Source organism: Seriola lalandi, unplaced genomic scaffold (assembly GCF_002814215.2).
Source record: "Seriola lalandi dorsalis isolate HSWRI2012SDOR001 ecotype SW California unplaced genomic scaffold, Sedor1 jcf7180002054385, whole genome shotgun sequence".
Lineage (NCBI taxonomy): Eukaryota > Metazoa > Chordata > Actinopteri > Carangiformes > Carangidae > Seriola > Seriola lalandi.
The window spans coordinates 108,839-125,222 of record NW_019524938.1 but is presented as its reverse complement, the minus strand read 5'-3'; the positions used below and the strand labels follow the sequence as shown (position 1 = coordinate 125,222).

Here is a 16,384-nt window from a genome sequence, read left to right as displayed (position 1 = left end):
AAATAAGTGTGTGACTTGAAAAGTTTCCATTTAAAGTCTTAGAAGATTTTTGTGAATTTGGCCTAATATTAACTGGAAAAGGTTCAAACCCCTCTTGAAAGAGTAATTAGTGAGCCTCTTTAAGGACTTTCTGCTCATTGCTTTGGCGGACTGTGTGTTAATCCTCACCATGCTGTGAGGAACCTACACTGTAAAAAACATACACATTTACTGGTCACTTCCCTCAGGGATGCTCTTTTTTATTATTAGAAATGTTGTATGTGGAGTAAAACTTTGTCTTTGATCTTTTTCTGCATCGTTAACACAGTCTCTAAGAAGTTCATCTGGCATCTTATGAATAAGATTTTTGCAGCAACAGTTATTGAAATAAATTCACAGGATTCGTCATGACACTTTAGTCAAGACCTGATTTATCAGGAAGTGTGCGTTTTATTAGTTGGTCCTGACTTTGTACCTAATGTTTTTCTTCTTATTTACTTACTTTCTTGCACTTTCTAACCTAAACATCTCTGTTCAAAGCAGCGGTTTTAGCACCGTGTTTTCACCGCTGACCTGTGACCCACAGGATCAAAGAGTCGCAGCTTACCAGCATAAGGCAGCGTTGACAGGAAATGCTTTAGGTCCAAACTGCCAACAGAGAATTAACAAGACTTCTGAAATCCCCTCGTTATTTAGGGTCATGTATTACCAATCTGTGCAGCATACAATAGCACAAACATGAATGTAATAATGTATTGTAAAGTTCACCAAAGTTGAGCTGTTTAAGGTTTATTATACAGTAAGTACCAAGACATGAAGTGATACATGGATAAAACTCTCCTCAAAACATTTTTTAACGGTCCATATAGTATAAATACAGATGTACATGTGTAGTTTGATTATAGATCAGGTTAAGGTTCTATATTAATACTGTCAAAGTATCAAAGCGCTCAGTCCACAGAGAAATGCACACAGCCTGTGTTCAGACACTGAGCCTCACTGACCTGTTGTTACTAGAGCTCCAGAGAGAAGCCTTAGAGAGTAGATGTAAAACTACATTGAGTTATTTTGGTTCTCAAAACCACAAATATATCTTCTAATGGATCAACATTTCTGATTAAACACTGGAAAAGTGTAATATATGGGACCTTTTAAAAGTGGTTGCGTGTTTTGACTTGTATACCTCTTTCTGTTGTCGCTCCAGCTCCTTCATGCGGATCTCTCTGGCTTCTGCCCTGGCTGCCCTCTTTGCTGCCAGCCTGGCTTCGGCCTGACGGGGCGGATAGAGAGAGAAATAGAAACATGGAGAGAAAGAAAATAGAAAAAGAGAAGTGAGACAGCAGCCAATTTAGTCAGACTCAGATGGCACACATCTAAAAAATCTGTAAATGCTGAACAAGCGTGTGAGCAGTGGTCCAGTTCCTCGACAGAGTTCTTGTAAGAGGTGAAATCTGCGGCACATTGTTGGGAGGTAAATGTACCACATGTTAAATTACCAGCTGACAAATCACAAAGAATAAATGGATCCTTAATTGAAAGGTGCAGTGTTGTACAAATGATCCTAAAAAAATCAGTTATACAAGTAAAGATTCATATCAGAGCTGGTGATTTCCAGTCTGCACAGGCCTGACACTGCAGTGTGTCACACTAGACTGGATTACCAGTGTCTATAAACACAGAATATCATGTGTCCTTTAAACTCTGATTGTATCTCCTGAATTGTATTTAGAAATACACAATCCTGTGAAGACCTTCAGACATGCAGTAACAACAGTGTGTAAATGTGTGTATGTATTTATATGTCTGTATTTGAGGGCATTGCCTTTGCTCCACATAGCACTCAGGCAAGAGCAGGGCCTTTTCCTTAAAAGGACCTCTCTCAGAGCGTGTACTGTATGTGTGTGCGATACAGAGTGTGTGTAAGCATTTCCTTCCTCTAACTTTGTGGTAGACACTATGTGAAACTGCAGCTTGTTCGCCTCTAGGTGGGGTCGCTGTAATCCCTCCTACTGCCGCTCTAATGCAGTTCCCCCCAATGTCAGTCATCATGACAGAGCAACAGGAAAACACAAAGAGTTGGTTTCAAAGGAAAAGTATGTTCATGACTCAGTTGAACCTGTTTATATATTTTTTTAAAGAAAAAATAAAAACATGTTCTGATCCAGTAACTAAAGAATCTGCTTATCTCCAGAACACTAACCAGATGATTTGATAACTTGACGTCAGCATTCAAATCTTTTTCTGCTATTTCACTTCAAGCTCTTGCCCAAGATATAATATGGCTGACCGAGTCCTTGGTCCATGTTTTCACATTGTATTTTCACACTTTAAGAATAATTATACCCTGGTTAATAACCAAATAACAGTGATATAGCCTTAAAATAAACACATGACATTGAAACACATTTCTGAATATTAAGGCATGACCTCATGTTAGAAACGCTTTGTCATGAATGCATTATAGTCCAAAACAACTGCCTCCACAACTACCAAAGGTTTAATCAGTTTGGGTGTATATGCTGGTTGATAAGTATCAAGAAATTGTAGTACAGAAATGCAAAGATATGTCTGAGGTAAGATGTTGTTTTCTGTGGCTAACCAATACTGAATTGTTGAGGCAGATACTAATATAAATATTTGGGATATATCGGCGGGTAGTACAACAAAAAATATAGCTAAACAATCTTGATGTGGATCCTTTAGAGTATTATTTCTTAAAGTTCCTCTCCAGACACATTTTAACCTATTTAAAAATACACATAAGAAGTAAATTAAAAACTCTTTAAAGGGGCTGGAGGCACATCTACTCTTACTTCCTGATTGAGAAATCTGGATCAGGCCTTGTGCCCCGCCCACCACCTGCTCCCTCCAGGTGGACAGGTGAAAGAGCAGAGAGCATCAAGATGGTTAGAGGAGGAAACATCAGAGAGACTCAGCCACATGTTTGAGCCTCAGTCAGACCCAGACTCAGAGGAGGAGTCTGAGACCAGAACCAGAGACTAGCAGACGGATCAGAGCAGTTAGCGCAGTTAGCATCTTTTTTTTTTTGTTTGTTTTTTGTTAGCTCTCTGTACTGACAAGGTTTAAGGTTTATTTAGCCCCACCCCCCGTCCCCACAAGTTGACAGGATTGGTTCCTTAGGTTTGTGACCCTGGCTGTCTGAATCTGTTTTTATGAGACTGCCATTGGTTCACTGCAGTTCAAGGTGGAAACACTCAGTCATGGAGTTGACTGCCATGTATTGATGTAAACAATATGATAAAGCACCACCTCTAACTTGCGGTGTCATCTAGTGGTTGCTGCTTGCTCCGTCAGCACTATGATACATCACAGTTCAGTGTGGTCACAAGTACAACAACCAACACCTGACCACACCTAATTGTAATAATGGGTGGGGTGTGTAGTTTCTCGTACATTATAGTTACAGAATTGAAGTTAGGAGCTGTGAAGTCTGCAGAATGATTCTGCTGTTAAGAAGTCGCAGAGGTGGAGAACGACAAGTGGTGGATGACAGTGGCCTGAAATGTTAAACAGCTTGTTGCTGCATCAGTAGAGAAACCTTTTACCCTGCAGCAAACTGTGTGTACCAGGAACATCCTGTCGAAGAATGTGTGTGAATGTGTACCAGGACACTGCTATAAAAAGATATTGTTTTGATTCTTATATAAAAACACACAATAAAAATAAAACATCTCAACTTAAAATTCCCAAAAAGCCCTTCACCACAGTTATAAGAGTGATGAAGGATATATTCCAGAAATGGCTGTTCTCCCTGTGGCTCACTCAGTGGCTGCTTGAATGGCATTTCCTCTAAGTCAATGATTGCTCATTGTCCTTGTGATACTTAACATTTTTTGCGCATGGCTAGCAGACGCAGAAAAAAAAAAAAAGCTCTTAAAATCTAATGCCGTTCCTGGGCTGATGCATCTACGCTCAAGCTTAGATGTACAATGAACCTCGTTTAAACCACATTTTATCTTCCGTGACCCTACGGGTGACAAAGTTGCAGTGTCAGAGGAGTAACATGACCCTCCAGCTACATAACTTCAGCTCTTGAAAACCTCCATTAACATGGCTACTTTGCTCTAAGGAAGGAGCACTGGTACACACTTACTCCATCTAACAAAAGGCTCAGGGGTTAAGAGCTTTTACTCAAACAGCTCGTCAGTGTAGAAAACCAGCTACACTGACTTCATCCACATGAGAGGTGAGAGCATAAATAGACTTTTTACAGAAATGGGCTCTACACAGGCACTATTTATCAGTTTGAGGAGAAACTAATCTGCTTTCTGCTGTTTTTAATTTCATTTTTTAAATGGGTGGGACAAACAGTACCACATACAATGCACCACAACACAATACATAAAGTACCAGGACATGCAGACAATCATATCACACTGACTTAGACTTTCCTGTGAGCGACAACTTACTTGTGCACTCTGAATTGCGCAGCTGCAGTAAACCCCACCTAAAAACAGTAAACTGATGTGACACGCTTGATGTTTACACACTGTCATCATCTATTACAGAGGTTCCTAACCTTTTCCAACTCATGACCCACTTGAAAATCTCAAAAATGTCAGCAGCCCATATCTAACACCATAACAATACGCAGGCCAAATAATGTGATGCAAGAGCACTTTTTTATTTTAATGATAACGATCGAACATTTGACTGAACTTTCAGGGAAACTCAATACTTCTTTTTTGACGGGGGAGAGATCACTTGTCGAGTCACCATCTGTCTCTCGACTCTCTTTCCTTTTTATTCTTCCTGTTGCTGACCAGCTAACCATTTTGATTCTCCAGTCATCAGACTGAGATAGCAAACAAGTATACGATGTGGTCCAGCAGGCGACAACATGACAGGCCTTAATACAAGAGAGAGAAAAAAAATAATATATATAACTAATAATTTAGTTTTAAAACATTTAGAAACATTTTATATCTATATATATCTATCTATCTATAGATATATATACATACATACATACATACATATATATATGTATAATTACATCTTTTCACCAAAATTGTACTGTTCTGCAAAAGATTTTTCGGCCAAATTGCACTACCTTCGCAGCCTACAGGTTGGGAACCACTGGTCTATTCTATTATCTTCTGTTAAAAGAAACTGTAACATACCTCACAGTAAGGCTGGGAACATAATAAGAATACAATGCAAACATAGCCAAACCCACAAATAATTATTTTAAAGCTAAAGCTCCACTATGTGAAGAAAGGTAGGCTGTTCTACTATAGTATATAGTACAGTTTATGATGTATGGCGCTGCAGTTAGTTTATTGTGTCAGTTTAAGTGTGAAAACTGAGCATGTAAAGAAAAGTCAATTTACTGTAATTTGAAAAGACCCTCCTGTCTCCTATACATCACACACACACTTCACTGGTAATTATTGAATATCTGAATGTAGCAGCCCCTCAAAACCCTATGAAAACTGAGAGGTGTGAATGATTTCATCGTTTACACATTGCTGCCTTCCTCTTTACTGGGCGGGAGTGTTGCTTATGGTTAAAAAGGAACCGGGGCTCATTTAACTTCAGACTATGTAAAAAACAAGCTGACTAGAAATGTTTGGTGTTTATAATACAATAAATTCTCTCTTGCAGTAATCAAAATCCATTATGATGTCAGTCATTTAAACGAGTGGATTACTGGATCATTTGTATTCCCACATATGTTGTATATGAATGAATGTATATTATAGGTGCCTGTAGGTAGGAAGATGCATCTAACTAGGGCAAAAAACGGAATCACACATCTTTTTTTATCCTTCCTCGTCCTTTACAGCTATTTATAATGACCTACATGGGCTTGGGTTCTATCAAAACTGTTCTACTTCAGCACAGTTTCAAGGGGTGACAGTTCTCCAGAGAGCCCATGAGCTAGTTCATTATAATAATGGAGACTCTAACAAGATTAAACATCACTTAAATATAACCTTTGAAATGGTTCACATGCTGACAAACATAGAAAAAAAAAAGATATAGAAGGTAAAGATAAAGAGAAGGTCTCAGAGCTGAACTGTCTAACATCTACTCAGCTTCTTTCTCTGATAACTTCAGATCCAGATGTCTGATGAATAAAATCCTTCATTTGGTTGAAATATAGTTGAAAGCAACCAAGGTGTAAAAAAAAGTATCTTAAAAATGTGACTTATTGACAATTTTGAGCTTCTGTCAGGCAACCACAACACTGACACATGATCATAGCACCAAATGAAACGTTACCATGATTAACACCACTGATTTCTCTGGTTTGAGAATTGATGGAAACATGACTGATAATGTGAGTACACAACTCAAAACATGATTAGATCCATATTTTTAACATGTTTTAATGTGGAAAAAGGCCACTAGAAGAATTAAAACATTTCCAACTTCCTGTAAATAAAACTTTGTGTCATCAGAATGATTTGAAAGATGGTTTAATCACACATAAAATGGTTTTAAATTGCACTTCACAACCCTACACTGTGCATGCACAGGACAGCTGGATTGGTCTGGCTTCTGTCAACCTGATCCCTTGTGTCTACTGACAATCTCTAAGGTCTTCAAGTGCCACCAGAGCTAAATGCCCGCCTGCGCTGACTCCATCTCCACTGAGCTTATTTCCCACGCCCTGAATGCCAGCCTTCAGCAACCAAAATGGACGGGTATTTTAATGACTAGGAGTGCTGACAGGGTGGACAAAGAGGGAAAACAGGAATAACTCAGATTTCTGTCCAGCTGGGCCTTTGACCGGGTTTAAAATGGGGTGGGACCAATAAGTTCATTCACACACATAGTTTGCTTATTTTCGAGCCGATGATGATGATGACTGACTGGGGAGAAAAAAAAAAGTTAGGTTCCTCTTTGCAGAACCTTGTACTTCTCCCAGATGCTTCCTAAAAGGGAGTGGCTGTGAAAAGACTCAGCTCATTATATTGCCACAGACATGAGTCAACTGAACGTACGTCTTTTTCTCACAAGGAGCAGATATGAAACCTTAAAAATCTTTATTTCTTTTAAAAACAATAAAACAAAATAAAAAAACAGAAAGCTGAGATTTTATACAGTAAAATTAGCCCAATTAAAATGTAATATACATTTTTTCAGATTTTTTTTATTTCTTACTTTTTCACAGGAAAAAAAAAATCACTAAAATTTAAGCCTCAAAGTTCATTCTTAACTTTGGAAATGAAAGGCTGACAACACGATCCAATCTAAAACCCATTTCTCAAGTGATTCACATCTTTATCAGTGGATGGATTTTGCTTAGTTGTAATGGAGACGGCTGTGTTGACTTGTCAGTAGCTATAGTCACAGTAACATCTCGTCCCTGTTGAGGATGAAAGTTCAGTCCAGATTTTTAATTCCAATACCAATTCCCACTCAAGGTCCACTTAATAGCTTTTTCAGGAGCAAACTCTATCATCCTTAGAAAACTGAGCTGAAAATACACTAATAAATGGACCTTGGGATAGTTGGTAATATTAGTCTATCCAAACAATATATGATATATCAGTATATGTCAGCAAACACAGAAGACAAAAATTGATGTCCTAAAATGTAAAACACAAGATTCAAGTCACTCAAGGACAGAATAACTAACTAAAAAGGCTGTTGGTGTGTGTTTGATAAATCCAAGGGTATATTTTTGGTTTTAATACTTTGATTGGGGGGACGCAACAAAACAAAAACAGGCTCTGCATCTTTTTGGAAAAAAAAAAAACCATTACATTTAAATTAATAAATCAAATAAGAAATTATGATGAAACTGGCCACTTTGCTTTTCATAATAATGGTAGTGCATCAAATAAGCAAATGCTATGTTCAACAGTGGTTTTCTTGAAAGAGACCAATATTGCCAGTGTTACTACAGACAGCCCTGTACTTTACTGCCTAGTATCAGCTATAACTAAAAATACATACTGTATATATTTTTACAGCAAAAAATATGCAATTTTTCAGCCCTAAGTAGAGTCTGCAGGTCTTCCCTCAGTCTACATATGGACCCAACAACCTCTAGCAATAAGTTAGGGCAGGCTGTATGCAGCCTGTGAGGCGAAATCCAGGGTTAGAGGTTCACCGTTTCCTCACAGCTACTTGTTATCCTAATTGCCCTGAGCATACAGGTAATAACTGAAGACTTTTCCTCTCTCAGGAACATATTCAATGGACAGTCAGGACAGTGTTTACTGACATTTTAGTGGAAATGGTAACAGTGGTATCCAGTTGACTTTGGCATGAAATGCCTTTAACTGCTCAAGGAGCTCCTGCTGCTGTCCTCCTGCCTGCCTCCACTCACACATTGACCTCAGGCTGCACCACAAACACATGGAACAGCTGTGGAGCTCTCAGCACTGCAAACAAACTGGTTAGCAACTGTGCAGGCTACTTCAGGCCAGGAATAAAATAAATATTACACTTCAGACATTTCTAAAAATAAAACAACGGAGGCAGCCGAGGTTTGAACAGCGAAGAAATACAATACAACCACAAAGTTTTCCCCAAAATTCAAGAGTCTCCCGAGACGCAAACATGGACATACCAAGTGGTCTAATGCTGACTGGGTCTTACTAGAACACTGTGATGTACTATTCTGTACAACCACCATTTGAGATATTTTTGGTTGATGTTCCCCACATGTTTCCAGTTGCATATACATAGTTGGGCCCTGCTTGTTTTTCCTTGTGGATGTAATAGGAAGCTTCTTGTAGCCTGAATATGGGCCTTCAGGCAACAGTTTATGTTGTAACTCTTACTGCTACTGAAGCATGATGGGAGTAAGCAGCAAGAACTTACAGGAAATTACACAATGTAGCTCTGTGAGCGCAGTGAACAACAGGAGAGTAGTCGCAGAAAGAAATTTCTGTGACATGTTCATTTCCAAAAGGTGATTTATTCTGTGCTACTTTGAGGGAGTCATACACATTCATGTGAACAATAGTTACTCCTTCCCTCTGGGCAGTGACACCCAAGTAGGGGAGGGTTACATGTCTTGCTCATGGCGCACTCACTGACGCAGTTTGGACGAATCGATCCTTGTGACTTTGATGTAATGTCATGAATTGAGGTTTATTTTGTGTAGTGTCCTCTCTGATAATATAATGACTAAAATGACTCTCGATAGTAATCTTATCGCCATGCAAAGTGCATTATACTACAGGCCACATTCACACATACATTCATACTGAGGCTGCACAATTAATACTATCACTATACACCCACTATAACCATGACTCGTATCACAATTGCAATATCTTTCAAAATAATCACAATGTGATTGCTTTTGCATATAATGCATATCAGCTCTAATTCATACAGCCCAAGGTCACTTTGACATTCATGGACAGGAAGATCTGGGAATTGAATCGCCAACCTTCCAATTAATGGACGACATGCTCTACCTCCTGAATCACAGCCACTCCTCTTTTTCTGACAATTGAAAAGTGTGTGATGATTGGTCACTGTGATCCCTGCCTTTTCTATATAAAGATATTTACTGTGTACCTGAAGCTCAAGCTCCACCCTCCACTGTTCCCTAAACTTTGGAAGTAAACTGAGCCATGGTGAATAAACAGGAAGGAGTTTGTGATAACAATCTGCAACGGGCTGTGCATGTGATGATGTCATCAAGAGGAAGCCAAGACACACAGAGCCTCCACTTCCTTTTAAGGAGACATGAGTCTGGCGAGCCAAGCCGAACTGAAGCCAGCAGGTTGTGTATATTCACATATCAGGAAATACACAAGTGATTGTTTAGGTCAGTAATGCTTGTTTAAGTGCTTCTTGGTATAATGGGTGTTCACTGGAAAACCTCAGTCTGTTGTAGTCAAATTCTGGGTGGCACAATCACCTCGATGGACAAGCAGAAAGCTCTAAATGCTTTGTTTAGAAGAGCAGCACATCTACATCTACATGAAGTCGAGTGTTTAGATTGGATGGGACACAGTTACAAAACTTCACAATTTATTCAGTGAAGATTTGACTTGTTTGCTGTCACTGCTTGTTTCCTGTGTTAAAGATTAACTTGGCTGTGACTGCAATGAGGGATTGTGGCTTGCTGCCTCGTTCACAAGATGACTGTAAGAATGAAAAGGGGATTGTGTGGTGGGCTTCCCCTTCCTCGCCGTCAAGCCCCAGACTAATCCGCTCTAAATACTCAGTTCTCTTCGCCGCTTCACTGAGCTTCTGACAGCCACCCAGCACCAACCTGGTGACTTAATCCCCAGTTTAGATCATCTTCTCTAACTCGTGCAGACAAACTAGACTATCCTGAGCAAACCTGAGGAGCTGTGGACTGAGCAACAAGGATGTAGAATTATGGATCCTTAAAAAAATTACAGAAATCCTACAATTAATGATTTTGAGGGGAATATTATCAAATTAACTCATCAATTAAACCACCAAATCATCAACCATTTCTGTCCTTTTTTGTCTTCTGCTATTTAAGAAACTATATATATTTATATATAAATAACTATAATCACCCTCTCCATCCTTGGAGGACCATGAAGGTTTGCATGAAATTTCAAGGCAATCTATCCAGTAGTGGCTAAGGACACTGAGATTCTTAGAGCAACGGCGCTAGTGTGGCTAAAACAGCTGGAAAGACTGAGCCAGACTGTAAATTTGTTTGGACTCACTAGAAGAAGATTCTTAAGCTGCTTTCACACATACAACACAACCCTGAACTAGGCTGGACATCACCCAGAGGAGGATTTAGCCAATGTGTGAATAGAGCAGGTCATTGTCCGGAGAGCGAGCAAGTTGATCATGTTTCTATCCCGACTCCTGCAGCCTTTACCCTTTACTCTGGTGCCACCTCTCACCTAAACCAAACAGAGTATTTCCGGTAAGTGACAACCTGTCTCACATGGAGATTGTCTGATTGTGTGCCGCATGAGTGAAAGGGCAACTCAGGAGTTCATATACAAAACCAGCTTTACTGTTTCTGGTAATCCTTCCTTATTTCTGTAGTGCCAACATCAGCTGATCAACACATTGGCTAAACATTTCCACCATCACCTCGAACAATTAATATGTAACAGGAGACATTGCATGGTATTTGCTCTGCTCCAAAGCACCCCACAGTCTTTACTAAATAACTGACAAGGCCAAAAGAATTGCAAAATCATTCTGAACTGTGCATACACTCATAAAAAGAGATGTCCTGTCTTGCCTTTGTGGCCTGACCCAAGCAATTCGATATCAAAATTTCTTGCCAACATATTAATCAAAGCTGCTGAATGCTGCGCTGTCTGGTTTTCACTTTTCACTGTGAGACTTAAGGAGACATTGAGCTGTTTTAACAGAGCTCCATGGGGCAGTTTTGACAGCTGGCAGACGCAGACTCAAACAAAGCCTTTATATAGCCAATACAATTAATTCAAAATGGTAAAATGGTTGGATAAAGTCTGATGAAATAGTTTTTATGATTCAAACCATCATCTGGACATGGATTTCAAATATGTGGTTCTCATGCCATGCCTGGCTATGCAATATGCCTGTGTGACGACGACCCAAATGTGGGCCAGGTCAGGTTGAATCTGACCTATGATACAATCTGAAGCTGCTCTATTATTAACAAAACATGACTCTTAATGCCTTTTACATAAATACATGAAATCCTATTGCCAGTGCTCAAAGCATGAAAGGGAGTATTTTCTATGTGAAGTGTGTGTGTGTGTGTGTGTATGTGTGTGTGTGTGTGTGTGTGTGTGTGTGTGAGTAATAAATTACCTTGACTGTAATCTACTATTTGTCATTAAAATATCACTTGTTTCGACTTTCCAGCACACATAGAGAGACATTAAGGAACATAAGTCTTTAAGCTGTCCAGTTAAATTTAACAACATTCACAGGCCAAGTATGTGCGCACAAACACACTCGTCTAGATTTACACTGTGACACATCTGGGTGTGATCTCTGGGTGTAAAACACACTGTGACTGAATCTGAGCCAGACGCTTCCAAGAAAGAAAGAGTCTGCCTTGGGCCAAATTCCAGGACTGTTATCACTACTGTGATAATCAATACCTGACACCTAACTGAGGGGAAATCTCCATGATACATGATACACGTCAATGATTAACTATAGCTCTCTAGTGGACATAAAGGTCTATAAAAACAGCCTTTAAATCATTATTATTTAATTTTCCTGAATATTTTGTACTATCTTTTGTACTTTTTGTTCTGTATTTTTTTTTATTTGTTGTTTAATGTTTCTCAGTGAGAGATTATCATCTGTTCTCCAGTGGGTTCATGTCAGCTTGACACCTGGCAACAATCATTTCAGGTCTGTCCTTTTGTAAATTAATTTTACATGTTAGATAACAAACTGTATCGTATAGAGAAATGTGAAAGTTAGTGAGTGGCTGCATGAAAATGTTAGCATTACTTAAACTGCTAAATTAGTTGCTAGTTAGCAACATCTTAGCATCCTAGCCGAAGTGTTTGTATAGGTTTAATGCGCTCTCATTATGTCTCTGTGCTGTAGAACTCGGTCCCAGAGACACAGGGGCTAAAAACAGATGACAAAAACCTGTTTGGACTATTCACTCTTACTTTCCAACTACAGAAACAATCAGACCGGACTATTTAGAGATTTGTGGTTCATCTGTGTAGCCTTCATTAAACAAACACAAGCAACCTAACAGAACAATCAAGCATGTGGGCGTTTGATTTTATTCGATCATTCTTACTAAATTGCGTCGTTGTGCTCAGAGCTTTACGATAAACCAGTTGGTAAATAAACCAAAACCAGAAGTTACAACTGGCTACTGCTCATCAGGGTGAACGACACAGCTGACTGGTTTGGTAAACATCAACAGATATCGCTCCTGGAACCAAAAGACTCTGAAACCAAACAAGCGAACAAGTGACTGACTGTGCTGCTAGAAAACCATGCTGCAACAGTGTTAACAGTATCATGTTAACTGCTTATCTCAGGAAACTTAAAATTTGTTTAGAAGTGATAACAATATGTCAGTGTGTGTTTCGTGGCTGTAATCTGTTGGTGTTGCAGATTTGAACAAATCCTGGCATAGGCTTCTTCTTCTCCTGGCTGCATTTTCCTCTAAGTTTTATTGGGAATTATTGGCTTTAAACTGCTAGTGCTTCTGCAGTAGTAAAAGCACAAGTGTTAATGACGGCTCTGTTCTATTCAAGTGTCCTGTATGTAAGGTATGACAGTGCGACAGTGAGCCAGCATGAACTCGGCTTGACTGATATCGAGTAATATAATAATAATATCGAATTTTCCCGCCATATGCGATATCTTTCATAATCATAAACAGTCATTTCACTGCTTTGCTTACTGTATCTTGTACCTTGGCATTTGACAAATAAAACTTTAAACAGCTTTTTCGTGACAATATCGCTTTTACCTGAAACATAAAATACATGAATACAATTACATATTATAAAAAAAAAAAACCTGAAACATAAAATACCTCAATATAAAAATATATTCTAATAAAATAAACACAACTTTAACATGAGATACAACAACAAAATGATACGACTGACTCCCCCCTGCAATAATATTGTGCTATTTGGGCTGGACTGTATCAAGACATTACATTTTGGATATCATCTGAGCCTAGCATGAACAACACCAGGACCCTGAGTCTAATGCAGCTACATGGAATTCAGCAATCATTTGTTTTATTATTGACACCTGTACTTGTCTTTCTGTAACCGACTTTGAAATACTGTCTGTCACACTTTTCACATTGTCATTAGTTCATTAGGTTTGGTGATGTCAGGTGATTCAAAGCTTCGTTTAATCAGCCATAATTATTCAAAACACTTTCGAGGGTGTGCAAGGGCCTTTAATGCGCACCCATACATGACGCTTCACCACTGCTACCACCTGGTTTCTTGATTACATCAGTGGGCTAAAAACACTTACAGTTCCCGGTCAATTCTTGAAATATTAGTCTCCCGCTGAGTGTTTGGCTCTAAGGTTTGGTCAAATATTTATTGTATGCTTAATTCTTTGTGAAATCAGATTATAAATTATCCCTGAGGTTACCTCTATTTGTCATAAAATAGGACTCAATTTTACAGAGTCAGAGAATATCAAAATGAAACTCATTTTGGTTGGTGGATGATGATGTAATGCTTCAGAAGAGGTCAGATTAACTCCGCCAAATGCCATCCTCCATTACAAAAATTAAAGCCCAAACAACATTTGTGAATTAATTTGATCGTAGGATAAATATTCATGATTTTTACAATCACTCATTGTAATCTAATAACACTGGCCAACTTTTTCACATTAAGAGTAGCGGAGCTCATCCACAGTGTGCCATCCTCATTCTGCAGTAAAAATGAATGTTTATAATGTGGATTTAAACTGTTTGACAGATGTAGGGAACCAACTCCCTTAAGTGCAGAATCACTAACACTGTGGTATTCAGTGAGGACATTCTTTCCTGCTGTGTGGTCTCCTCCCATTTGATCCAGGTTACAGCATTAGCAGTTTCTCTGAAGTGAGAACAGCAACGCGACACTGATGCACCAAAACTTTAACTTACTGTAACACTGCCCATCAATTCCAAGCAGATTTTCCATTTTCTTTCTGGCAGAATGGCCAGTTGGTGAGCCACATCCCTCCTCCTCCTCCTGCTCCATCCCCATCCCCCACCCACAGCCACCCAATCTAAAACTGGGGTGCAGCAACAGCTGATCTTTCAGGAGCATCTATTTTTAAAACTCTTTTTCAGAATGGGCCAACTCATCAGGGCCGACATACCATCCTGTCAGAGGACTGCCAGTGAGGGACTTGACCCCTATGCTACTTAAAGGCACAGACTTTCTCTTTGTTGCACAGAACTGGCAGCATTTAATGTTTTATTGCTGGAGCTGTGACTCAGTACAACTAAAAACAGATGAGGATTCATCCAGCACAGGGAATCTCCTGTTTGGATATTATCTATCTGCTGCTGCTGACTGTGCCTGAGCAAACTCCTCATCTCCTCATATTCAGCCAGGTGACAGTCCTGCCACTCCAAATAGACTACAACAAGAAACGATTACCAGCTACAGGAATGTGCAACCTCAGACACACTACTCCAGTGTAAATAGTCAGCTAAGCAGTAAAGAGAAGAGTGCATGCAAAACAGCCAGACCTCTGCTGTGTTGAGGCCCGTTACCACGGCCATTCACAGCTAAAAAAAGTGATGACTACACAGGGTGTGCGTGACAGTTAAAAATGATATGCAAATTTGTTGAAACATCCGGGTTGGGTTAGCACAGACCCAACTTCCTCCCAACTGAAGAAAGCTTGTCAGAGCTGCTCTGAATTAGTAGAGTTCATGTTTTTATGAAAAAAAAATTTCTCTGAGTACAGGCAGCAGGATCCTCACTAAATCATTTGGAAATGCATTTTTGGCAGTAAGGAAAAATGTATTTATTGTTCATTGCCCAGTATTTCTCAAATATGGATCAATATATCCTCAAAGGTAGAGGCAAAATGTTGCTTCATAATAATAAATGTCAGGTTTTGCTTTGTTTTTTGAAAATTACACTGAAATGTTGATGTTTCACACCTCAGACACACAAGTGTAGACAAAAGCGTGCAGGGTATTACACTTCAAACAGGGCGACTTAAGTTTCAGAGACACACTAGGCATTATTTGTGCCACACTAGACTCATCATAATACAGAGATTAGAAACCTTGAAACAGTGTAAACCTGTCACAACATGACTTCACCACCTGTTAGAAACAACAGAGTTTCCAGACCTGCATTATTGAGGGGAAGCACAATAACTCCAGCAGGTTAGCACATGAAAGATTTAAACCATTTTAATCTGCTGTGGGACATGCTTTTCAGAACTGCTGCTGCTGCACTGCAATTCATACAGTCTGGAGAACAGATAGATCTTTCTCTACAATAAAACAATAATTATCATAGCCAGGATTTGATGCATGTGCAAAAAACATATCACAGTATTTCTTTTGACAGCCTTTTCTCATCATTGTTTCCCCCCAATTTATACAGGCACACATTTATTATTATGTTCATACTAATTGGCTAATCCTTTATTTACACGGTCCATTCAGGTGTTCTTTTCATATTTTCGTATATATCAGATAACCACTTTTTTAAAAAGTATATTTAAAAAAAGAACCAAGAGTTACCTGGAAGGCAGGAAATCAATCTAAAAACTTGGGGCATACTTGTTCAGAATGTTCAGAAATGATGACTAAATGTTGCCAAACCAAAGTCACGAAAAGTATGGTTATCTAAAGATAGTGATGGAAATTAGAGTTTAACTGAGTAAAGCCTGTAAAAATGTATGATTTTAGACGTGGAAATTGTAAAAACTTCGGTCACTAGCAACAAAAATGTAGGTATTGGGGTCATATGTTACATAGGGCTGTACATGGTGG

The 16,384-nt window shown here is 39.0% G+C and overlaps 1 protein-coding gene across 9 annotated transcripts in view; it reads right to left on the bottom strand.

The window, feature by feature from the left end:
- LOC111657166 (uncharacterized) overlaps positions 1 to 16,384 on the bottom strand; it is a 40,579-nt gene that overhangs the window by 23,469 nt on the left and 726 nt on the right. For all 9 annotated transcript variants that reach the window (XM_087174807.1, XM_087174811.1, XM_087174809.1 and 6 more), the window contains exon 2: positions 1,163 to 1,249. In XM_087174807.1, coding sequence (XP_087030933.1) covers positions 1,163 to 1,249 — 87 coding nt within the window. The remainder of the gene's footprint in view (positions 1 to 1,162; positions 1,250 to 16,384) is intronic.